We start from the raw sequence: 27,118 nt of genomic DNA, 5'->3' as shown, positions 1-27,118 counted from the left end.
ACTTAACCACTCAGCCACCGAGCCGGCCCTCTGTACATTATTTCTTGACTGTCACCACATAAGTGCTCCCCTTCACCCCCTGTGCCTACCCCCAACCCCACTTCCCCCAATAACTACTGAACTGTTTTCTTTGCCCATGTGTTTGTTCATATTCCACATATGAGTGAGATCATGTGGTGCTTGTCTTTCTCAGACTGGCTTATTTAACTTAGCATAACTCCCTCCAGGTCCATCCATGTTGCTGCAAATGGGATGACTTTGTCTTTTTTATGGCTGAGTAGTATTCCATTGTATATTTATACTACATCTTCTTTATCCAATCATTAGTCGATGGGCCTTTGGATTGTTTCCATGTCTTGGCTATTGTGAATAGTGTTGCAGTGAACATAGGGTACATATGTTACTTTGGATTGTTGATTTCAAGTTGTTTGGGTAGATACCCAGTAGTGGGATGGCTGGGTCGTATGGTAGTTCTACTTTTAGATTTTTGAGGAATCTCCATACTGTTTTCTATAGTGGCTACACCAGTTTACATTCCTAGCACCAGTGTATGAGGGTTCCCTTTTCTCCATACCCTCTCAAACCTTTGTTATTTTTAGTCTTAGTGATTATAGCCATTTTAACAGGTGTAAGGTGGTATCTTAGTGTAGTTTTGATTTGCATTTCCCTGATGATTAGTGATGCTGAAAATCTTTTCATGTGTTTATTGGCCATCTGTATATCTTCTTTGGAAAAATGTCTATTCATATCCTCTGCCCATTTTTTGATTGGGCTGTTTGTTTTTTTATTGTTCAGTTGTGTGAGTTCCCTATATATTATGGAGATTAACCCATTGTCAGATATATGATTTGAAATATTTTCTCCCAATTGGTGGGTTGTCTCTTTGTTTTGATTCTAGTTTCTTTTACCTTGCAGAAGCTCTTTAGTCTCATAAAGTCCCACTTGTTTATTTTTTCTTTTGTTTCCCTTGGCAGAGAACACCTAGTATTTGAAAAGATCCTTTTAAGTTCGATGTCAAAGAGTGTACTACCTATATTATCTTCCAGGAGTTTTATGGTTTCAGGACTTATCTTCAAGTCCTTGACCCATTTTGAGTTTATTTTTGTGTATGGTAAGAGAAAATGGTCTACTTTCATTCTTTTGCATGTGGCCGTCCAGTTTTCCCAACATCACTTATTGAAAAAACAATCTTTTCTCCATTGTATGTTCTTGGCACCTTTGTCAAAGATGAGCTGTCCATAGATGTGCAGTTTTATTTCTTGGCTTTCAGTTCTGTTTCATTGACCTGTGTGTCTGTTTTTGTATGAGTACCATGCTGTTTTGATCACCGTGGCTTTGTAGTACATTTTTAAGTCAGGGATTGTGATGCCTCTGGCTTTGTTCTTTTTTCTCAGGATTGCTTTAGCAATTAGGGGTCTTTGGTTGCCCCATATGAATTTTAGAATTCTTTGTTCTATTTCTGTAAAGAATGTCATTGGGATTCTGATTGGGATTGCATGGAATCTGTACATTGCTTTGGGTAGTATGGACATTTTAACTATGTTTATTCTTCCAATCCACGTGCATGGAACCCCTTTCATCTCTTTACGTCATTATCGGTTTCTGTCAATAAGGTCTTATAGTTTTCATTGTATAAGTCCTTCACCTCCTTGGTTAAATTTATTCCTAGGTACTTTATTCTTTTAGGTGCAATTGTAAATGGAATTGTATTCCTGAGTTCTCTTTCTGTAAGTTCATTATTAGAGTATAGAAATGCAACTGATTTTTGTAAGTTGATTTTGTACTCCACAACTTTACTGTAGCTGTTAATTATTTCTAATAGTTTTCCAATGGATTCTTTAGGGTTTTATAGATATAAGATCATGTTGTCTGCAAACAGCAAGAGTTTCACTTCTTCACTCCCTATTTGATTCCTTTTATTTCTTTCTCTTGTCTAATTGCTCTGGCCAAAGCCTCCAGTACTATATAGAATAAGAGTGGTGATAGTGGGCATCCTTGTCTTGTTACTGCTCTCAAGAGGGATGGTGTTCAGTTTTTGCCCATTGAGTATGATGATGGCTATGGGTTTGTCATATATGGCCTTTATTATGTTGAGGTAATTTCCTTCTATCCCCATTTTGTTAAGAGTTTTTATCATAAGTGACTGTCGGAGGGAGGCAAGCCTTCTGAAGGTGGCCTCTGAAGAGGTCGTCCTGACACCCTGCAGCAGGGGGACTACCCGGTCACTCCTTTGATTTTGTAAGCTACCCCACCCTTCCCAAATAGCCTTATATGCTTAGATCAGCCACAATCCATTTCTCTGCCACAACCAGAGAACCCTCATTGGTCAAGGGGGAACCACCAGCCCTCAGCTCTAAGTCATGCAGACTACATTTCAAAATGTTATGTTTCTTTAAAATTAGCAACCCTAAAAGGCTATTAGCATATCCCCTCCTAATAGCAGACTACTTCATTCTATAAAATGAGATCTGACATTATGTTCTTTCCAGAGCATGGAGATAAGAAGTTTCCCATGTTTGAAATCAACGCTCAAGAGTTCAAACATACTTCTACTTAGAACTTTCAGGGCCCCAAACGCAAAACATCATTATAAGAAATTCCAGCTACATCTTACATTTGCTCAATTGTTTTCAGTCCTTAGAGGGTTTTTTATTTTGTTCTGTTTCATAAAATACATGTTTATTTTAAAGATTTTGGAAATTTTTTTAAAAGTACAAGCAGCAAGAAATCAAATCACTCATAATCCTACCCAGAGATAAACACCACATGCTGAAATTTCCAGTCTTTCCTGATTTCCTTCCAGTCTTTTCTACACAATTTTTTTAATACAGTACAATCTCAACTCTGTATGCACTTCTGTATCCTGTTTCCTTATCTTAAACATTTCTCTCAAGCCCTTAAATTTTTTGAATGTTATAAAAACACTAAGATCATTACAACTGTACAGATGTGCCAGAATTTAATCATTCCACTAATATTAGACATTTACATTTTTCCACTTTTTTCTCTACTGCAGAGTCATGAAAGTATAATGATAAAGAACATCAGTTTCAGAGCTAGCAAACCTGGTTGCAAATCTCAACCACTTCCCTTACCAACTGTGCAATCAGCAGCAATAACACACTCCCCTGCTCTGAGACTCGTGCAGAAATGAGGGAAGATCAGAACCTACTCTGAGAGTTGTTGTGAGGACTAAACAGGAATGTCTGTCAAGGACTGCACAAGAGTCTATCAAAGGACACACTCAAGAAAGAGCAGCCATGAGAACGTTTGCATGCGTGTCTGCAATAGCAACGGTGTGCATGAGAGGGAGCCAAGAGCTCTTCCTGCTTTTCCTAGTCCTAATTTGCTAAGGTCTCTGGTTAATACGTAGGAGTCTGTAGGGGCTTTTGCAGATAAAGAAACTATTTTCTTTTAACATAGAGCACAGAACTAAAAAACAAAAATACTTTCAAAGGGCACTCTCTTACCCTTTCTGGTGAAACTGCAATAAGGAAACAAGTGAAGAATTTTCTACTGGCAGAAATTTCATTGTACCCTTTGCAGTTAAGGCTACATACAAGATACTCAGTTACCTTAAATGAATGTGACATTTTTATTTTTATTCAAGTCAAGAGCAGTTAATTAGCATTTCCAAAACCACCTAAACTGAAGTAACATGAGGGACCCTGAGGGTGCAGAGATCCACATCAGGGAGAGCAGACAGGGGAAGCATTTGCCTGTGCTTGGCCTACTTAGGACCCAGCTCAGATCTGGCTCTGTCCCCTTCTTGGTCTGCTACTTCTAGCCTCCATTCCCCATCTACAAAATGGGGTTATAAATAGCAACCAATTCACATATATGTTGCAGTGAGTCAATAAAAATAGTGCCTATACAGTACACAACACAGTTCTTGGCTACAAGTGACATAGCTGTGGCTTTTGTGGTTCTCCTCTTTCTGAGTCCATGAAGGATTGATTGCCTTTTCAACCCCCTTTGCTAACTTTTTTTTTCCCTTTTCTCCCCAAGGCCCCAGCACACAGTTGTATATCCTACTTGTAGGTCATTCTAGTTCTTCTACGTGGGATGCCACCACAGCACAGCTTGATGAGCAGTGCGTAGTTCTGCACCCAGGATCCAAACAGGCAAACCCCAGGCCACCAAAGCAGAGTGCATGAACTCAACCACTCACCACTGAGCCAGCCCCTCAATCCCCTTTGAAGTGGGGTGTAGCCAGGTAATTTGCTTTGGCCAATGAAATGTGAGCAGAAGTGACGTGTGTCATTTCCAGAAAGAAACATTAGGCGCCAGCGTACGATTCATCACATCCCCACTGCCTCTGTCATCGCAGAGGAACGTGTGGGACAGAGTTATGGCAGCCTGCGTACTTGAAGGGCTACTCCCAGCCCCCACCAGCCAGTGCTGTAAGCCACCGAGACTTTGAAGGATTTTGTTAGGGGAGCATAACCTAGAGCATTCTGAGTAACATAATTATTAGTCACAATGGGCTTTAATTGAGTGAGGCCATCAGTATTATTGGTATCTCAAGATGTTTCATGTTCGTAACTAAAGATATAAAAATTGGGTTTGATTTGGGAAAACAAGACAAACGGGTATCAATTTAAGCTGTAATTTTCAGGTACTTAGGAATACAAATAAAGGCAAAATGAATGCCTCATGTCAAAGAGACTTTCAGCACAGCAAGGGATAGCGGTAATAACTATAATTTATTGAGTGCTGATTATTTCCCAGGGGTAATGCTAAGAATATTATCTTTATCATCTTATTTAACCCTGGTAATAATCCCATAAAGTAGGTATCATTCCAGGGTGGTAGGATGAGAATTTCTGTTCTCTTCTTTAGTCCTCTCCCCACTGTATAAAGGGCTTTGTAAAAAAATATACATATATCAAGACATATATATATCAAAAACTAATTTTGACATGAGAGATAGTGGATATCAGCAAGAGAAAAGTTTGTTATCCTAAAGATGTTCCTCTCTGAAGGGTCTTACCAATTCTGATGGAAAACTATGAGAATCTATAGCCACACTCCTATGATAGAGACAAAGAATAACCATTCTCATAGCTCCGCTTGGAGGAGATGGCAGGGCAGAGGGGACTTTGGTGAGCAGGAGTACGAGGAGGATTTCAAAGACAGTCAGTGGGAGAGGTGAGAGTTAATACTCTTGGTTAGTCAACTGTGGTACAGGCTCCCTGTCTCCAGTCACATCCAGGGAAGCTTCGTGACTAGTTCTAGCCAATGAAATATGAACAGAGCTGCCATTTGTAAGTTCCAGGCTCAGGCATTTAAGAGCCAATATGCCATCTCTGCATTCTCTCTTCACCTTGAGCAGAGACTGGAAGCCACATGTTGAGATTAGGGGGCAGGGGGATGGATGCATACTGGGTCCCTGAATCACGCATGGAGAACTATCCCTGACTCACATCACATTTCACATGAGCTTAAAATAAACTTTTGCTATGCGATTTTGCTATGCACTATGAGATTCCAGAGCTCATGTGCTACCATAGCAGAGCCTGACCTACCCTAATATAACATGCAAGAATGAAGACTAGGAAAAGAACAAAATAAGCCCGAGGAAATCAGGAGGAAGGAATCTAAAAGTTTAAAAAGCAGAATTTACTACAAATTCTGAAATGAATACACTATAGAAAAAGAATACACTGATCAAGAGCTAACAAGAAAAACATTTTTTAAGAAAGAATAGATTAAATCTAAGAACTGATTCTACAGGGTGTGAGGGAAAGGAAATCCTTTGGCAAAGCCAGTTAAGGTGAAAAAAGAGAGAGAAATGCAAATTAGGATGATAAAGGAGATACAACTATACACTTAGAAAAGATTCTATTTAATTTCAAAATCATAATGAAATGAATGCTTTCCTATAAAATATGTTACTGAAAATGATTCAGGAAAAGATAGAAAGCATAAATAGTCTAATGACCATTGAAGAAACTGGGGAAACCGTCAAAGAACTACCTCCAAAAAAATGTCCTACGAAAGTTGTTTCCAACCTTCAAAGAACAAGTAATTCCTTTCCTCACCATTGCATAGAAAAAGAAGGAAATGGACAATTCATTTTACAATGTTATCAAAATTTGACAGGTTTAGCAAAAGAAAAATATTCAGATGCTCTCATTTATGAATACTGAATACCAAAATCCTAAGTAAAACAATAAATTAAATCTAGTAGCAGATTAAAAAAATTACCAAACCATAGTCAAAAAGATTGACTGCAGGAAGGCAAGGAGAGCTCAATGTTAGAGAATCTATGGAGGTCCAAGCTTGTAAAAACACAAGCTCCTCACAGGTAGAAGCTCTACGACTGATGCATCCCCAGCACAGAACAATGCCTGGAACACAGTAAGTGCTCAATAAATATTTATGGCAAAATTATTGAGTGACCATATTAGTAAATTAAAGTAGGAAAAACATATGATCATCTTTAAAGACTATGATAACATAATTAAACAAATTTAACTTTGACACCAAAGAAAAATCAAAGTAAAATATTAAAATTATGCACTAGGTAATACGACTGAAAAACAAAATCTCTTGGACCAATTATCATGCATTTCCATGGAGGATACTTAGAAAACACAGAAACCCACACATTGCCACAATATTTTAACACTGTTCTACAAGTCCTAGACAATGCAATTAGACAAGAAAATAAAATAAATATAAATACTAGAGAAGAAGAAGCAAAATTATTACTTGCAGAAAATATGATTACGTATCTGCAAAATCCAGCAGACATCTTTTTAAAGTGCTTAAAAGTAATGAGATAGCTCATGAAGGCGGTTTTGTTAAGATAATTATGCAAAAATCAGTAACTTTTTTATATTCCAAATAAAGAGTATGAAAATATAACTTAACAAAAGATTCCAATCATTAAGTCTACAGTAACGACAATGACAAATTACCTAAAAACAAAGCAAAACTGTGCAGGACCTAAATGGACCAAAAATACTTTATAAGATCGTAAACAGACTTGAATAAATATATCCCATTCCCAGATGGGAAAAATTCTCATCATACTCAATATTGTAAAATTGTCAATTTTCCCCACCTTAATATATACATTTAAAAAAATACTGATGAAGAATAAACAAATGAACATAGCCAAAAAATATATAATCAACTTTCTTTTACAAGGCAGCAATTTGTAGATCTGCTGTGGTTAAGGCACAGCAAGATCCTCAGACAAAGCTGTTGATGTCTAATTGCCAAGGCAAGGAGCTGCCCTCAGTGAAGCTGGGATGGGGGCCCAGTCTGGCTCCACTGCTCCTCTCGCCCAAAGCATGGGATGCCCGAATCCACCACTGTTCACCTGCACAGCTGAGCCCATGTCAAATTCCTGCCTGAACTGACAGACAGGTCCAGAGAACAAACTAGAAATCCTAGAAATAGACGCAAGTAGATGAAATCTTTCAGTGCATGATAATGATAACATTTCAATACAGTGGGTATGAATTACATTATTCAATTTGATAGTAGGGTAATTATTTCTTTTTATTTAAAAAAAAAAAAAACCTAAATGTGACACCTAACTCATGTCATACACCAAAATTAATGACTGACAAATTAAAAATTTGATGGTAAACAAAACTATATAAGTGATAATGAAAATGTATAAATATTTATGTAAGCTTGGGCTAGGAAAAGTGTTTCTAAGCATAAACTTTAAGCACAAATCATAAATTGATAAACCTAAGATCACAAAATATTATAAAAGACATAAAACAAAATATAAATGCAAAAAAACTATAGGGAGATATGTGTGGCATATGACAAAGCACATATATGCTTAATCTATTAAAAATTACCTAAAAATCAAGAAAACAATTATGAACATGACTTTAGAAAAATGGGGCAAAGACATATAAGGCAATTCAGAAAAGGCAACAAATGTCCAGTAAAAATAAAAAATGCTCAACCTTACTAGAAATTAAATGAGAAAAAAGAGGTTTCTCATTCATGCAATCAAAAAAGTTGTAATATTAGTTGCTGACATAGTTGAGGAAAAGAAATTGACAATTATACCAAAGATGGAAATATAATGAATGTGTGTGTTTGTATATATAAAGTATACATACACTCATATAGTCTTAAAAACTCACATACTCTTTGACCCAGCAATTCCACTTGTAAGATTTCATCCTAGGAAGGTAAAGCAGTGAGAAACATTTGCTACAAGATTAGCAAAAGGAAGTCAGTTGACTATAATGGAATATTACATAATCCTGAAAAATTATGCTGAGATACATAGTTGATACATAGGATGATATTGAAGATACAATGTGAAGAGGGGAAAAAAGCTGGTTGGAAAACAGTATACAAAGTCTGGTCTCTATCTCCTTTTTAAGAACATACTATTAAAAACTTAGAAGACTATACAGAGAATATTAACTGTCGTCTCCAAGTAATGCGATTACTGATTCTTCTCCTTTGTGCCCATCCATAAGTTTATAACTTTTCTACAATAAACAAATATCACTTACATAACCAAAAAGAAAGTTAAAAAAAGTAAATTGAATTCTGTGGGAAAATAAACATTTACTCTAAAAATAAATTCTAAAGTTGGAAAATGAAAGCAAAAACATCTGCTTCCTGGACAGAAAGGACAGTTTTAAATTGCTAGACAGCCACACGCTTCCCAAAGGCAGTACGGTTCCAGGTAGCAGCTAACTGCGATGCCCGATGCCCAACAGGAAAGCCCTAACTCTCGCTCTCTCCCCTCAATCTTCCCTCTGACCTATAATTCACCCAATGCAGAGCTGAAGCACAATTTTCTTATTTGCTGTCATTATCAATATAGCATTTGAAATAACCTGTTCTTTATTATTAAGAGGCAGGCTTACTAATCCCCTCTAAAAGGAACAACCATAAATTAAATTACTGTTTTACTCACGTCTACTGATTCACTTTTCCTAGAGGAAAAAAAAAAATGGTCCTTATCACCCATCATGAAAAATACTAATGAATGTTGATAAATGTCTCCGGTGGAGGTAAAATGGGAGGGGAAGCCATTAATTGCTATTGAAGAGAATGGCTCCCTCACAATGACTTGCAGGTCTGGGATAACAGAATTCTGCAGGAAGCCCAGGCAGCCTCATGCTGATGGCTGAGAGCAGCCCAGCCGAAGGCTCAAAGCCAGCAGATCTGCACAGTAAGGAGTTTAGAAGACATGAGCAAAGAATACTCCCTCCAGATCTGCTAGCCCGTTCATCACTTGCTGAGTACATTCTGTTATCTCTGACATATATACACTACAGCAGGTGACGAGACACGGGCTTCCATTAAACTCTAGCGAAAAACTTCGCTCTGAGACCTAAGGAATGTGCTCAGCGCTCTTTGGGGAACAGGTTTGGGTCTGCCTAGCCCTTCCGGGCTAACATGAAGACATGGCAGGGCCTATGTTGGTCCGACATCGGTCCAACTCAAAGAGAAATAATAGGTGGGGAACAAAGCAGTCTGATGAGTAATTTGGAATTGGTTCTGACTTTTCCCTGATGTCCTGCTGATTGGGTCACGGCTCTTAGGAGACCTGCTGATGGGCAAGGCAGTGTCTCAGAGAAACCTTCAAGGAAAAGATCCTCACTGGCTTCAGCTGCTTTGGCCTGAGCAAAAATGTCTGCAGCACCACTGCTCCCAGAGGATGCTGCATCCTCAGCATCTGTCTTGGTACCACTGGCTGCTGCAGTGACATCCTGAGAGCTGCACAGCAGCAATGATGCTCAGTCAAGCTGTGCACCAGAAACCAAGCCCACTTAGTCTTGCATGCTGCTGAGAAGTCTAGGAATGGAAAACGGCGCTCTGTAAACAAAACTTTGTCTTCCACTCCCCAACTCACAGCCTCTAAAACCAAATAATCCAACCCAACCCACCTGGCTCCTGTCCTTCCACGCCTCCCTCCCACACTTCCATACATATCTCCTTGGCTACTGAGACACCTTGAACATCACTCATTTCTGCACAAGAACACAGAGCCCATTTTTGGCTATCACTGGGCAGTGGCTGTTGAAATCTAAGAAGCCCTTTACACTTAGGAGGCCAACGTTTTTGGACGACTGAATGGGCAAGCAGAAGAGGAAAATGACAATGAATCTCATCAACCATTTGTTGAGCACTTGGCATAAGCCAGGCTCCCTGTCACCTCACAGCAGCCCTCAGAGGTGGAGGCTACTGTGACCCATATTGTGTAGACTGAAAAAAACGTGCTCCTCACCAGACCAAGGTGCCAGTTTGACCTCCATTTCCTCTTTCACTTAACAGGTCTCTAAATTTCAGTTCACAGCCTTAGTCCGCCCAACACAAATCAAATGCCACTTCCAAGAAAAACACTCCATGCCTTTCAGGGCGCTTCTCACTCCAGAAACCAATAGGCCTTCTTGAAGGTAAAAAAATGGCATCATAAATTAGGCATGAACTAATTTCTCCCTTAAATCTCACTCTATCCTTCCCACTGCTGGGTTCAGCAGTGCAACTGCGCTCACTCCTCTGAACTCCCATGCCCATCACAAAATGAAAGAGGCGCGGTATCAGGAGCTTCTCCCATCTCTGACCGCTTCGCACAACTTCCTGATCTTTAATACATGGATCTTCTGCTCACTTATTCATCCAGCTGCCAAAGAATTTCAGAGACCCTACTATATACGCCAGGCATTAAGGCAGTTCCCTTGCTCACAAGGAACTTAAAGTCTAGGGGGAAAGACAAATGAGGAAAGATAAAAATTACAATACAACACAACCATAGCATGCTTTTAGAATACAGATTCCAAGAGAATAGAGCTTGTGTTCGCTCTCCACTGCAATATCCCCTGACCCAGAGCAGTGCCAGGCATACAGCAGGCATCCAACAAATACTGAATGAATGAATGAATGCATGCACACCACAGTGCATATGACCCAATGACAGTTATAACATTTGCTAAAGATGCTTGTAGCTACTATGTGTCCAGCATTTCCTACTGCTGAGCACTGTGTCAGGCACTCTTCAGGGGTGATCTGTCATCATTACCACATTACCACAGTGCAACCCTTATTATTCGTGTTCTGCTGATAAAGAAACTCATGTGCAGAAAGTTCAGCTCCAGATTCCATAGCCAGTAAGCAAGAAACCAGATCTGTCCCCCTTGAAAGGCTGTGCTGCTCGGAACCATTAGGCACATGGTCGTCCAGTCTTGAAGGGCAGGGAATGCTTCCAAAGGATGGAATGAAGCGAAGGGAAAGAGAGGGCAAAGTTCAAAGTAGAAGGAACGTGTGCACAGACTGGAGAAGTGGACCAAGGAGGAGACAAAACTTTTCCCAGTTAAATGCAATGAGTTTTATAAACTCTTCGAGTGGCTCATACCCTTTCCACTCAGATGTGAGCACTTCGAGGGAAAATACTAGTAAGTCCATAGAATACATTTAAGCATGGCAATTCCTACATCGTTAAAGACTAGATCCAATCCCTAGCTGTTTTAGATTCAGAAGAACTCCAGAACCTGTAACTTAAGGAAGGTGAGCTAGGTAAGGAACCATGAGAAGGAGCAAGCCTCAAGCCCATCTCTCAGTCTTCCCTCAAAGACAGGAAAGTCATCACTTGAAAGACACACAAGAATAAGAATCCAGTGGCTTGCTGAAGCAACTCCATAAAGAGATCTACCAATTCCACACCTAAATTCCAAACCTCCGATCCTGTTGCTTCTCCTGAATCCAGAAAAGCAATGTTAGGTTCATGCCACACTATATTCTCAATAAGATAAAGCAAAGCCTGCCCCTTTTATTTGCCTATGTGGATTCTACACCAAACTGTTTTAATCTTGCCAATAAATGCAAATTGAGCATCAACTGTCCACAAGGCATTGCACTATATACACTGAGCATATTATAATAGCAATTAATACCTTCTATTGGGGGCAGACAGACAAGAAGACAAAAAATGAAAAATAAGAGCATTTCAAAAAGTGATGAGTGCTGTGACAAAACTGAACAGGATGATGGGCTAGAGAGCAAATGGGGGAAGAGAGGCCTCTCAAAGTCCTTTGAGCTATGACCTGAATGATGAGGACGAGACACATGGGAAGAGCACAGCATCAGCCTGGCAGGGAAAGGGGGAAAACAACAAGAACAAAGCCCCCAGATGGAAACGAGCTTGGTGTGTTTAGGACAAGGAAGGCCACTGTGGATGGAGCACAGTGCATAAAAAGAGGATGGAACAGAATGAGTACAGAAAGACAGAGGGGTCAAGGCAGGTACAGTCTTGTAAGTCACAGGAAAGATTTGGGACACGAAGTGCAATGAAACGCCATTGGAGGCTTTTAAGCAGCAAAGTAACATGAACTCATTTTTGCTTTAAAAGATTCACTCTGAATGTCATCAAAATGGATACATATTAGTGATACACAATAGTGAGCTGGCCCTTACTTCACCTGGTGCATGACACAAGGGATGCATCTAATAAAGAGAAAGAATTCATCCACATGCCAGCATCCTCCAGATCCCAACAAACAAGTGGAAAGCACTGCTTGGTGACCAGCTGCTTGGACTTCTAAGAATGTACTTTCAAATAAGTAAGAGCACTTATTTCGAAACCCAACTTCCCCTCTCCCTTTGTCATTCCCTCCAGGGATGAGGGTGAAAAACAAGATTTTACACCTGAGGCTTGTAAATTTTATTGCTTTGAAACAAGTCCTGAAAAGAGACAGAAGAACTGTGTCTCAGGGGCACCAGGAAGAAGCATAGAAACCTTGCTAACATTTTGATTCGAGCGCTGAACTAAAACCCACTGGCAACCCATGTCTACAGTCAGGGACCTCCTGATTATCTGGTTGGTCTAATTCGATGACTGATGCCAGCCCACGGGGTGATGCAGAAGTCAAGATATTAAAGACAGGTCGGCTTGACTGTCATCTGCTAAACAACCAATACAGGAAAACACTATCTCAGCGTTCAACATATCAAAAGGCAGCCCACGTGAGGCTATATCTGTGGTGACACCAGGCCAGAAATCTGGGCTAATCTGACTCTGCTATTCATAAATTCTCCCTCATGTTAAAGCACATGTGTTTGGGAAAGGAAAATGAATCCAAGTCAATTTTAGACATGGTTACTTGGAAACCATCTGGAGTCCCTGGAAGCATAAGAAACTACCGCATCCGCTGCCCTCAAATGCCCACCGTAATTAGGGCAGTATGCTTACATTCGAGTTTAGTGTCCCCACCCCCACCCGACCAGATGCCAGTTCAGGCTCCACTTCCCACCCAAGAAAGGTATTTGGTTTCTTGGTAAATCTAGTGGAGAGCCCTCTATGTGTTAAGCTCGCACTTGAACTGCACCCAAGGCTAGGTTCTCTGCTTCCCGCCTGCTTTAGAAATGCACACCTGAATTCCTTCGCCTCCGCGGCAACGGAAATCCCTCCCCAGGGACAGAAGTTCCATGAAAAATCCCCTCTACCTAACAATCCTGTGTTCAGAGCATGTCTAGCTTTGGAAGAGACCCACCAGAATCCTTACGTAATGTTAATAGATGTTGGCACCCCGCAGAGCCGCTCCTGGAGACACTAGCCCAGATGTAGCCCATTTTCACAGTGATGACAGCAGGCTTGCAGACAGGGTCTTGCAGCTTCCTAGGGCCTGGCTCTTCCTGACTGTGGGGCCTCTGTCCCCCTCCCCTACCTGACTGTGATCTTCTGCTTATCTCGTCTTCCGTAGCAGTTGGGCCTCCCTTTCTGCAGCCTCCCTCCACTGAAATCAGTCTTAGGACCAAGCCGACAGCAGCGCCATTCCACCAGCACCTTCCCTGCCCCCGCTCCCCCTACCCCTTCAGATCCTCTCTCCATCTAACGCCTTAAGAAACCCGGCCAGGAAAGAGATCCAGAATCTCGTACAGTCACAGTCCCAAAAGACAAACACGGCAGGAGGGGCCGGCTCAGCTCTTCCAAGCCAAGCAGGCCCAACACTTGCCCTGGACCCCTGAGAAGCCCCGAACTCGGCGCAGGGGAGGGATCTTCGGAGAGCGACTGCGGTTCGGCTGCCTCCAGCACAATCAGAGCAAACACCTGTTTCCAGGAAGCTATGCGGCCAGAGGGAGAAGGGAGTCCCGGGGAAAGGCAGGTGAAGGGGCAGCTGGGGACGCAGGTAAAGGATGCGTCACACTTGGCACTTGGCAACCGGAGCCCCAGAGCAGCAGGCAGAGCGTGAGAAGGGCTCCGGGGTCTGGGAAGTTCAGAGAGGAGGGGTCGCTTCTCTGAGCGGCGCCCGGAGGCGGCCAGCGCAGAGGAAGGGACGGCGGGGAGGGAAGAGAGGGGCACAGGAGGCCAGGCGGGCTCCATCACCTGCGCGCCCAGGCGGATGCAGCCTCGCAGGCGCGCACCGGCCCGCGGCTACCAGCGGGTGACCTACCTGCCCACCGTCTGGTTGGCCAGCTGGCGCATGCGATTGAACTGCTTCTTCATCGTGGCCCCGCTGCCGCGCTAGCCCGGGAGCTGGGGAAGGACAGAGCAGCGCGGAGCCCGCCGCAGGGTTACATGGCTCCCGTGCGGAGCCTCCCGGGCGACGGCGGCGGCACTGCGGAGCCTCCAGGAGCCGTCTGGCCCGCGCGCGGCTCCCTCCCGAGGGCACCACCGCCTACTCCTCCCACCGCGGCGCCTGCTGCCGCATCCTCCTCACGCGCGCCGCGGTGCCTGCATAGTAACGCCCGGGGCCGACCTAGGCGCCGGTCAGGTCCGCCCGGGCTGCCTGCCCCCAGCCCCGATCCGGCGCGGGGACCCGGGAGTCTCCGCAGGCTGGCTGGCCCGCTGGCGGGGGCGGGAGGGGGTGTCCCCGCTGCGCTTGTGCGGAGGGCGGCGTGCATTCTGGGACTTGTAGTTTCGCACGCTGGTGCCCACCTTTCCTCTGTCCAAAGTTTACAAGTACAGTGGAGTGCAGAGGTGGGAGAAGGCATCATCGCCAGGGGCTTTGCACTTGAGCATTTTAGAAGGGGAAACGTTTTCCTGCTTTAAAAATAACAAAGTGGAACCAAGAACACAGCAGCAAATAAAGTGAGCATCTGTCTTTCATTTTAAGTGAATGTGAGGCATTACTGTCTTGAATTCACAGGAGGAAGATTTATGTCACCAGGCACGTAGCTCATAAAATTGCATGAGGTCACCTGGTTAACGTTGAGATGCTGGGTTAAGCTTGGGGCCCAGGCGTTGACCGGCAGATTTTGAACCAGGCATAGCTTGCATCCCAGAAATTTGATCCTTCATTTTCACCAAAGCCAATAGGTAACCAGAAGCCAATATAGAAGGATATAATAATAGTGGCATCATGTCTACAGGCCCAATTTGACTGGGACAGCTTTCTTGGATGGCTTAGATTCCAGTCTCATAGCTGTTCTCATTTCTCTTCCTCCAAAGGAGACCAAGGGGCATCAGCTGTGGCAGGCCTGGAACGCCGTACCCAGAGCAGCCCATCGGCAGCAGCTGGCTCCTGAAAAGGGGCTGTGAGTTTCTGCGGGCTCTATCCTTCGGAAAAGATAGGTGATGGCAGTTAGTTTTTATCATTATCTATTAAGGAAGAGTAGTAGGGGCTTTGGATCAAACAGACTTCATACAGTAGAAATCCAAATACCAATTATATAACCTTAGGGAAAAATCATATAACCTCTCTAAGCCTCAGTTTCCTCATCTCTATTAGAGAGATAATACTGCTTGATAGATAACTATTAGTTCAATTACCAATAATCAAATAATATATAAACGTCTATGTAGTACATTGCCGTATCCATTTACTACAAATATGATTATAGTTAGCGTAATAGAAAAAAATGCTATTTCTACAACAGAATTACTAATTTGATAAATGAAGGAACTATTTTGCATATGTTGATTATAGTTGCAAGATGTCCTAAATATGGTTCTAAGTATCTTGCTGGCCAGCTGAACAAAAGATGGTTTGAGGCATGTCATGGCTGAATGAACATGAAGTCTTTAATTAACTGTGAATTTAGCCTCTGCTTATTAGGTCAGCAGTTCTAGCCAATTAATAAGTGAAGGCATTATTTGCTTTTAACCAACAGGGCTATGCCTATAATTTCTATACAAACTGAAATTATTTCAATTTTGTGATTTTTTTAAAAAACCAAGGCACAGCATGGTTTTTATATGGATAAATGATAGCGAGACCTTAAGGGCACTGTATGACTTTTAGCAACACTGTCTCTGGTTATGTCTAAAACTGCCATGTCCAATACAGTAGCCACCAACCACGTGTGGCTATTAAAAATTAAATTAACTAAACATTTTTTAAAATTAATAATTTAGTTCCTCAGTCACCCAAGCCACATTTTAAGTGCTTAATAGCCACATGTGGTTAGGGGCTGCTGTACTGGACAGAACAAAGATAGAACATTTCTATTATCTCAGAAAGTTCTATTGGACAGCACAAGTCCTAGAGGACCCTGGTAGACAATTCCAATATCATGCCAGCCTCTGCCTTCAATTATAAGATATTTCAGCTCTAAAAGAAAAATCTCTGCTTCTCCACAAAAAATAGCCTACCCTGATAGAGTGCGACCCAATAATATTTTATTAACTGATAGTTTCTTCACGTATTTCCTCTTTTCATGGGCTTTTCCTCCATTCAGGAAGCAGCCGATGCTTTTCCTGCTTCCTACCCCAAGGAAGGGATGACAGTGCAGAAAAAAAGAGAAAGATGTGTCAAGTCTAGTCTTTCGGCCTTTCAGATCAGGCTTCAGAAACAAGCGTGAGAGAATAGAGCCGTTAAAGAAAAGAATTTTGAGTTTCAAGAATATGAGCTTTGGAGCTCTAATAGACTATGTCATAACAGTAGAGTTTGAATATGTACCATCCTGCCTAGTCTAGATAAAAAACACACAGGCTGTAGGGTGTTGAAGATGATGAGAGGGGAGTGAGAGGGGAGAGAGGGAGAGGAAAAGTAGATGATGAATGTACAGATTTTATAATTGTTCAGAAATTTCACTGCCTATGCCTATGGGAAGGCATTAGACTTCGCCTTCTCATCAAGGTTATGATTAATCCTGTGACTTTCTTTGGACAAAGAATATACACAGAAATGAGTTATGCTACTTCCAAGCAGAAATTTTAATAGTACTTTTGTGATCCTGCCCCCTTCTTTTTTTCACTCTATCTACCATATGACCAGCAATGAACTAGTGAGGGGCTGCCGTGGAATGGAGTCATGGCCATCCAGCTGGAGTGGAAAACATGCTTTGTTGTTGTAAGTCAGAGGTTTGGGGATTGTTTGTTACTGCTGCATCACTGAGTCTAAGCTGACCACTACATTGGCTATCTCTGAGACAGTGACTTGCACCTTTCGCCTTCCTGTGGTCAAAGCTTTGATTGGAGGCAGGCATGTTGAAGGCAGATATATCATATATCTTTGGGAGATCTGAGCAAGTGGAGGATCTGGGCACAACCTCTTCAGTGAAGGCTAGGAGTGGCAAAGCTCACAGAGATGCTCTGCCTTGCAGGGCACAGGAGCAGTCAAGATGTCTACGTGGAGTGCCTGAAGTGGCCAAACCACAGTCCTGTGGAGGCCCCAGAGTTCCCTGCCCCAAGCCATGTGCAAAGATTTGTTGTATGTGTGTATGTGTGTGCCACGAGGGTATAGAAAAGTTCCTGAAAGAGCTGGATGCGAATGTTGTTGGGATCAAAGATGAGGAGAAGGCAGCAATGGCCAAGATGTGGAATAAAGAAGCCCCTAATTGCCTGAAATGTAATTTCTGCCACCAGAAGAACAGACTTAAAATTAAAATTAGGTACATTTGAATGAGGTGGGGGCAAGGGAGAAAGAAGAAAGAAAATTCTATTTCTTATACTATACCTGACTTTGACCTTTAGGAGGATTACACCTCCTACTCCTATTGACCTTAAGTTTGGCCACATGACTTGCTTTCACCAACAAAATAAGGGCTTATTGGCTTCAACAGTGCTGTAGTGCTATTTATCCGAGGTATGTTCCCTCTGAAATCTGATATTCCACTTAGTAACCCCTGAATTGGAGTGGTTTTATCATCTTCATTCTGAGTCCAAGCATTCATTAGAGCTGCTGTCTAAGATAGGCGTACTAAAGACATGTGGTTACTTAATTTTAATTTTAAATTAAGTTAAAATTAGAAATTCAGTTTCTCAACTACACTAGCCACATTTTAACTACCCAGTAACCACATGTGGTGAGTGGCTACTATATTAGTGTAAAATAGAACACCTCCATCATCATGGAAAATTCTATTGGACAGCACTGGTCTATAGAACAGAATGCAAAATATGGGGTCCAGGAGAAGAGAGGAAACCAAACAGGTGGTGACAAGCTCAGTGTGTTTATGGCTAGTGATTTTACCACACCTCTCCAGGCTACTCTTTCCTCACCTACTATATGGGGGTTTATAGTACAAGATCTCTAACCAATAAGTTTTGGGGAATCAACTAATTGACCAGTCTGTTTGCTCAATAAATTGCTGTTAGCCTAGAAAGGCCTAAGCCTTCCAGTATTTGGTATGTCCAAAATAACATTCTGTGTTACACTGTACCTGAAGGATATTACTTATCCTTTTCAGATTCTAATCACCTTTTTACCTGCAGGTATCAAACTGACACTATTTAAGCATCTCTGTTAGTCTGAGGTGTCTTTTAAACAGGATGATAGATGTTCTCATCTTTGGGCATTATCAGCTCCAATTTTTCAGCCATCCTTGCATCTGTACCTTTGCCAGAGCCTTATCATGGTCTGAGTATGTTTCCCTACCTAGTCTCCTTGGACTTGACTCTGTGACTGCTTTGGCCAATGGCATATGGGTAGAAGTGACACCTGTCACCCCCCTGCTATGTGTTAGAGGCTTTGTAGATTTTCATCTTGTCCTCATCACCTCTGCCACTGTCGTAAGAAGAACTCCATCCAGGTGGTGTCTTGTTTCTCCCCTTGGGCTCCAGGACAAACATGGGGAGCAGGCCTGATACAGGCTATAGCTGAAATTAAAGGAGCAGTTAATAAATTCATTTTAGCATCGGTTATTTTAAAAGATAGATAAAATGAATAGATCTAGAGAAAGGGAAAAAGAAGAAAAACTGAAACACAACTTTAGGAATGAGAAAAAGCTTTTAATCACAGACGGCAAAAAAATAAAAAATTATGAGAGAATGCTTTTGCAATTTTGTGTTTACTTATTTTAAAATAAACTCTTTTTTCACTGGGAAAAATATAAATTGCTACAGGTGTTTCAAAAATAGGTAGCAAGCATGAGTAGACCAAGAACACTGAAGAAATTGGAAGAGTTGTCACAGAACAATACTCCCAAAAGGAGTCAGGCTCATATGGTTTTATGGGGAGTTCTTCCAAAGATTCAAGGAACAGATTATTGCTCTGCTATTTAAAGTGTTCCAGAACACAGAAATAAAATGAAAGCAACCCAATGCATTTTATGAAATTGGCTTAACCCTGTTACCAAACCTGATAGAGGGAGCACACACATGAAAACAACAAACCAATATTACTTACAAGAAGAGATGTAAAAGTTATTAATAAAATTAATTCACTTAATAAATTGTTAGTGAACAAAATCTGATAGTACATTTGTATATAAACGTGCATACATTTTAACAGTATTTATTCAAGAATAAATAATTCAGATACATTAGAAAAATGAAACCCATGCATATTCTTAGTGACCAAGATAACATTATGAGTTTATAGATATATTTCAAAAATGGGATCACACTGTTGTTAGGTCAATATGTTCTTTCCTATCTTCTGTTATCCTAAATATCTATTCAATTAACATGTTGATGGTGAAAACTCGCACCTATACTTATTTCCTTGGATAAAAATTAAAGAATTAGAATTTCTACATTAAAGGGTGTCATGATTTCAAGCTTCATGTTGTATTGCCAAACTATCATCTAGATAAGAAATGGAAACATTTTGCAGTCTCGCCTACCATGTTCAATTGTTCCATTTTTCCCCTACCTTCACCTACACTGAGTATCACCACTTTTAATAATCTTGCCAGACAAATAGATGAGAAATAGCATTACAGTGCTATTTTAATTTGCATTTGTTTTATATCACATTAAACATTTTCCTATGTTTCGTGGCTATTAGTATTTATTCTTTAGTTATCTGCTTGTTTTTTCATGTCTTCAGCCCATTTCTCTCTTTTGGGGTTCCATATTTCCTTATTGATTTTTAAAAGCTCTTTATTTAGGGGCCAGCCCTGTGGCCAAGTGGTTAAAGTTCCACATGCTCTGCTTTTGCAGCCCGGGTTCATGGGTTTGGATCTCCGCTGTGGACCGACACCACTCGCCAGCCACACTTTGGCAGCACCCACATAGAAAATAGAGGAATATTGTCACAGATGTTAGTTTAGGGCTAATCTTCCTCAAAAAAAAAAAAATTCATTTATATTAATTATATTAACGCTGTTGTATCTTTTGGCAAATGTTTTCTCTAGTTTGCCCTCTCCCTTATAAAGTCTCTAATGTTGATTTTTGTCTTCCGGGAATTTTACATTTTTAATGTGGTCAAATCCATCAATCTTCTTCTTTATGTTTGATACCTTTGGTTTAATGTTTAGAATGGTTACCCTATCCCCAAAGGATAGAAATTTTCAATTATATTTTCACCTAAACCTTTTATGTGCTAATTCTCTTTATTTATAATAAATTTTAAATTCAACTTTTAGGACCAAAATGTTATCTAAAGCCAGTAGTTTTGACTCATTTCTTCCTCCAATATCATTTTGAAAGAACTGTTCAAATGTAACAGAGAAATTTTGTCACTCATGGAAATTAGAGAAAGGTCCCAGTCACAATCTTGGCAGAAAATGGTACGGGTCATTTCTGAGTGAGGGAGCACTGGCCAGGAAGAATTTACTACATGTGGTACCTTTTCGGGGAAATTAAATGGAGACTACACCATCTCTGATAGACGACCTCCCCCACCATCTCAGCCAGTCTGGATGAACCAGACCTCTCTATGTGAGAATGAGCAAAAAGAAAAAGAGACTCAGTAGTTCAGTATAATAGTAAAGATGATGATGATGATGATGACAATGACGATGAAGATAATAATATAAACCATTTAACTAAGTACTACCACACATATTTCAACATACACTTTTTTATTTAATCCTTAATAGAATTCTGGTATGAGGATTTTCTTGTCCCCATCACATAAATCAAAACTCAGAGGGTTTAGGCGAATGGCCATTCAAGTGTCACAACTTAGATTCAAATTCAGGTTATTCTAGTTCAAATGCCTGTGCTTTTATTACAGTTTATTACCTCCGTAAAACAGGGACACTAATCCGAGAATTCAGAGAAATGGCCTCCAGTGAAAAAGTTAAGCAGGAAGTAAGGGAAATATAATTTTAAAGTCTAATTTGTATTCTTGGTAAGGACTGAGAGAACATTGCTTTAATATGACAGGAGTCGGTTGCCATGAAAAAGAGCCATGTTAAACAAGAAAGAGTTCTTGGATAAGAAACACACAACCTCCAGACTAATGAAACTCACTAGAAGCAGGAAATGGCAGATTTGGCACTGCCCAAAATGGAATTGGTGCATTCGAAGATGCAATGGAAGAATGTTCTCCAAACCCAGAGGGAAAAAGTAGGTAATGCAATGGAATGATGAGACAAGAAATAGAGACATGGAATCTTTTTCAGAACATTTGAAAAATATGCAGTAAAATTTCCAGACAGATGATGAAGAAGAAATAAGCATAAAAATTCTAGAAAAACATTTTGCAGAGCTGAAGGAAGGCCCAAATCAAAATAATTCACCAAGTGCCAGAAAGTATTACTGCATGGCGGCGGGGGGACCCTAGACGTATTTTGGTAAAACTTCTGAATTTCAAAGACAGATACATACTGTAGTATATATTTGAAAGTTGCTGAGAGAGTAGATCTTAAAAGCTCTCATCACAGGCAAAAAAAAAATTGTAACTATGTGTGGGATGGGATGTTAACTAGACATTATGGTGATCATTTCGCAACATGTATGTATGTCGAATCCCTATGTTGTGTACCTGAAACAATGTAATGTTACATGTCAATTATGTGTCAATTTTAAAAAACAAACAAAAAAATCCAACAAAAAGACAAAGATATATACAAATGTGTGTAAGTACTATTCAGAGAAAAGAAGTTTGTCTCTGAAGAGAAGAGAAGCTGGTTTGCCTCATGCTTCATACCTGCAACACTCAATGCCCATAAAATTTAGGGCCATATTTACAGAGCTGCCAAGGAAATAGGTTATAACAAGTGCAAGTCAAGAAGTCCTCATCTGGCCTAACATTCACGAACAGGGACAAAAGAAAGTCATTTTAAAACATGTAATTACTGGAAATGTTTATCTACCATTCTCTAAAAAATATTACTAAAAAAATGTTTCTTCCCAAAAGAAATAAAAATCAAAATAAAGAACAAGAGAGAAAAATTTCTATGTGACCTTGGGATAGACAATGATTTCTTAAACATGACACCAAAAACCCTAACCTTGAAAATGTTGATAAATTGGGCTGTTTAACAGTTAAGGACTTTGGTTGCTCAGATCACACCATTAAGAGAATGAAAAAGTAACCCTCAGAGTGGGAGAAGTTACTTACAATACATATAACTATCAAAGCACTCAACTCCAGAATATGTAAAGAATCCTACAATTCAACAGGAAAAAAGGCAGAAAACCTAAATGAAAAAATGGACGTGAACAGGTACTTTACCACAAAGACAAATCCAAATGGAGATGGAACATATGAAAAGTTGCTCAGCCTCATTAGTCATCCAATACATACCAACTGATAGTACAGTGAACTACTACCATACACCCACAGAATGGCTAAAATTCAAAAAGACTGGCAAAATCAAGTGTTGGTGAGGATGGAGAGCAACTGGAACTCATACATTTTGGTGGGAGGGAAGTCAGTATGCACACTTTGGAAAACCGTTTTGCATTATCATCTAAGGCTTAGCACTGTGTGTGCCCCATGACCCAACAATTTCTCATGTTCTGCAGAAATGTGATCATGTTTGCAACAAAAGACATGCTAGAATGTTTGTATTGGCAATATTTTTAATAGTCAAAAATTAGAAACAATTGAAACGTCCATCAACAGTAGAGTGGCTAAATAAAAGGTGATATATTCAAACAATGGAATACCACACAGAAAGGTAAATGGACAGTTAAGGACTTTACTGCTGCACCCAACAATGGGTGAAAACAAGGATGGATCAAACAAAAAAGGCTGAGCGGAAAAAGCTAGATTCAGAAGAGTGCGGACTATATGATTTCATGTACATAAAGTTCAAAAATAGGCAAAAGAAATCAATGGTAATAGAAGTCAAGATAGTAGGTACCTGTGAGGAGGAGGGAGGGGTGCTGGAAAGAGACAAGACCAGTGGCCTGACCCCTGCACCATGTCAGCTGAACAACTGGGGGTGAATGAAAGTGAATGGGGGTTCTAGGTGCCTCAGGTGGCTTATATTTAGGGGGACCACAGTCCCGCTTTGCCTGGGACAGTCCTAGATATGTCTATTGTCTTGGCCTCCTGTTGGATTTAGCGCTTATACTGAACAAAAGCGTCCTGGTCTAGATGATAAATTGTATGGTCAGCCGCACTGGACCCTGACCTTGCCAGATCTGGCAGTGATCAAATGATGCACTGCAGAAAGAGGGCTTAAATCCTGTCCTGGGCTTGGGAGAGTAGCAAGAACACAGGGTTAATCATGTCCTTCTAGAGGGCCATGTCACTCAAAGACAAGAGTTCCCCTCCCTGGAGGAGTCCAAGCTGACTTTGACCTGGAAGTCCTTTGCCTGAGCATGATACCAAGGGAACAAGACCACACCTTCTGAGGAGCTCCTTAGGCTGGCAGCAGCAATAAGTGGAAAGTCCCTGGACTTCCCTCTCGGCAGACCCTCTCCAATTCCCTGGCCTGGAGGCCAGGAAGCACCAAGGCCCATCTCAAAACAACCCATCTTAGTTGATACAGGATTTTCTAGTCTCAAAGAATATACATTCATGTTCCAGTTTCACAAGAAAAGCCAGGAACAGTGGCTCCTTCTTTCTACTTTTGGGTACAAGGAGGACATTCCTTGACATCTGACATGAGGTGGGCTTTGGAGTGAAAAAGTAGACGTCCTATTAATCTAGGCACATGGGAGATCAGGGTTTCCACTTTGAGCCATTCCTGGGGGACCGTTATTCACCTCCACTAAATGGTAAACATGAATAATCATTTACATTATTACTATTACTGTTATTATTACAGTATAATTACATTATTAGCAGTATTTGTGATGGCTAATTTTATGTGTCACCTTGACTAGACTAAGGCATGCCCACATAGCTGGTAAAACATTATTTCTGGTTGTATCTGTGAGGGTGTTTCTGGAAGGGATTGCTTTTGAATCGGTGGACTGAGTAAAGAAGCTCTGCCCTCCCCAATCTGGGTGGACACCATCCAATCCATCGATGGCCTGAATAGAACAAAAAGGTAGAGGAAGGGGGAATTCTCTCTCTTCCTGAGCTGGGGCATCCATCTTCTCCTGCCCTCGGACATTGGAGCTCCTGGTTCTTGAGCCTTTGGACTCCAGTATTTACCTCGTTGGCTCTGCTTGTTCTCAGGCCTTCAAACTTAGACTGAATTACATCCCTGGCATTCCTGGGTCTCCAGTTTGTAGACAGCATATCATAGCATATCTCAGCCTCCATAATCGTGTGAGACAATTCCCATAATAAATCTATATATCTACATAGACTCCATATATCTATATATCTCTAGATATATCTACACCTATATAGAGAGAGATATCTAGATAGATAGAACTAGAGAGAGATCTATATATCTATAGAGATACCTATATATCTCTATCTCTATATCTATATATACATGTATCCTATTGGTTCTGCTTCTCTTGGAGAATCATGACTAATACCGTATTGTATCAATACTCAGTCCACTTGTAGTTTCTTGATCACCCCCATTTTCTGTCTCCAATCTTCACTTATTTCCCTAGAATAATGCTTGTATATCACATGGTTCACCATTTTACCTCCTCTTTAGTCATATCCTCAACTATCTGATTCTGTTTTCTTACTTTCATACCTATTCCTGCATCCTAAACTTGGCTTAACCCACATGTTTGCCTTCTCTGCTTCCACTGCCAGCTATCCATTTTATTAATGGAAATTCCCACTGTCATGTAGAGGGGATGATCTCCCGCCAAGTTTTCTGACTCTGCCCAGGCATCCTTCTGTGTTTCTTAATCAATTCTCTCTTCTATTTTCTGCTGCTCTTAATTCAGCCTTTCTCCATTATTTCTAAAACTTCTACCCCGCTATTCTCCCTCCAATAGATGAACATCATTTCTCTCTCCTGTTTCAAGCACAAAATGGAAGCCACCACATGAGAACTGTCTCAATGTCCTACCACCACCCCTATTGTGTACCCACACCTCCACCCACCCTTCTCTTTCTCTTCTGTCACAACAGACAGTTCTCTCCTCTTCCCAAAGGCAAATCCACCTCAGTACAATTCTCTACCACCTTTTCTCTTGTGTATTCTACCTCATTCTCATTAGCTTTAAAATTAGCTCAAATATCTATCCTCTTAAAAATCAGTCCTTTAAATGTCTGACTCTCCGCTCTGGCCCTGTGTGTCTTCCTTGCATCACTGTACTTCTTGAAAAGCAGGCCTGGATTCACTATCTCCACTTGTCACCTCCTTTTAATTCCTCAGTCTATACCCACCTGACTTCACCACTGCACCCACGATGCTCTCACCTTGGTTGCCAACCACCTCTTTATTATTAAATCAAACAACACTCTTCATTCCTTATCTTAATGGAACACAGGAGCAGTAGACGTGATTAAAGACTCCCTCTTTCTTGACATTTTCTCCCACCTTGGTATCTGGGATATCACAATCTCCTGGTTTTCCTGTTGGTTTTCTAGCCACTCCCTTTCATTGTCCTTCACCAATATCTTAAATGTCGATATTCTTCAGGATCCTCTTTTCTTCTCTCTCCACACATTGTGTAGGTCACAGCCATTCCATGACCTCAGCTGTCTTCTGTACACTGACTACTCCCACATCTCAATCTCTGTGCAAACTTCCAGACCTCTCTAGTGAATACTGTTGACTAGAGTGTCCCACAGGCACTAGACACTCAAAAATCAAATTAATAATTTTTCCTATCAAGTAACTCTTTCCTATCCTGGGCTTTTGCCTCTGTGAATAGAATTAACATACACTCCACATCCGACTATGCCTATGCCAAATCTGAATCCTCTCTGTCTTCCACCACCCACATCCAATGATCAAGTCCCATACTTTCCACTGTATTAACGTTTTTCAAATCTGTCTTCATCTCTCTATTCCCACCACTGCTTTCTTGGTCCAGTTACCATTGCCTCTTGGCTAGTTTATAGCAACAAGTTCTTAGAACAGATCCTTCCCTCACAACCCTCACAAAGAACCAATTTTATTGACACCTTGACTTTGGACTTCTAGCCTGAGACGATAAATTTCTGTTGTTTAAGCTACTTGACTTGTAATACTTTGTTACAGCAGCCTGAACAAACTAATACAGTTCCCAACTTCTGACATCTCTGGTATTTCGACATCTCCACCCCCAAATCCTCCTGCATCCTTGCTCTAATCTCTAGCTATCCTGAACTCTTACATCCCCCTGAACATGGTAAATTCTCACTTACCTCCAGGCCTTTGCACAGGCTGTTCCCTCTGCCTGGAATACTCTTTTCCTCCCCTTTTGCCTGGTTAATTCCTATGTCATTAATATCTTGTGTTAGTGGTCTCCTCTGGAGAGTCCTTCTTGACCATCCTTCCTATCCAACATTTTATTAAATGCCCTACCTATAGCACATGGTAGGTGTTTACTCTCACATAAGGACATATCAGACTATCTTGTCGTTCCTCATTTACTTGTTTATCTCCTTCACTAGATGGCAAACTTCCTGAAAGCAGGGGTTGTGTAGTGGAAATCTATACTTTGTGCCTTTTGAACATCGTTCCCCCTTTTGGTAATAGCACCCCAATTTTCCCTTAGAAAACCTCACCTCTTCCACTATCAGTGCATGAGATTCAAGTG

At 41.0% G+C, this 27,118-nt stretch overlaps 1 protein-coding gene and 1 long non-coding RNA gene across 12 annotated transcripts in view; one reads left to right on the top strand and one right to left on the bottom strand.

Moving 5' to 3' along the window:
- The window catches only part of ARHGAP44 (Rho GTPase activating protein 44), a 184,596-nt gene extending 169,773 nt beyond the window's left edge, over positions 1 to 14,823 (bottom strand). For 7 of the 11 annotated variants that reach the window (XR_011523207.1, XR_011523208.1, XR_011523206.1 and 4 more), the window contains exon 1: positions 14,391 to 14,796. Coding sequence is in view for 6 of the 11 variants with exons in the window: in XM_070561128.1 (XP_070417229.1) it covers positions 14,391 to 14,443 (53 nt within the window). In the remaining 5 variants the exon portion in view is untranslated. Of the gene's footprint in view, positions 1 to 13,502; positions 14,101 to 14,390 lie in introns of those variants that run through there. The other 4 variants (XM_070561127.1, XM_070561130.1, XM_070561133.1 and 1 more) reach the window with 4 other exon arrangements.
- LOC139073967 (uncharacterized) lies at positions 14,805 to 17,728 on the top strand. The gene is made up of 3 exons (XR_011523209.1): positions 14,805 to 15,028; positions 15,389 to 15,511; positions 17,485 to 17,728. It is a non-coding gene; the product is annotated as an uncharacterized lncRNA (long non-coding RNA).
- The last annotated feature ends 9,390 nt before the right edge of the window (positions 17,729 to 27,118 follow it).

Source organism: Equus przewalskii, chromosome 10 (genome assembly GCF_037783145.1).
Source record: "Equus przewalskii isolate Varuska chromosome 10, EquPr2, whole genome shotgun sequence".
NCBI classification, from domain to species: Eukaryota; Metazoa; Chordata; class Mammalia; order Perissodactyla; family Equidae; genus Equus; species Equus przewalskii.
Note: the sequence above shows the minus strand (reverse complement) of the source record. Positions and strands in the feature narration are given on the sequence as shown.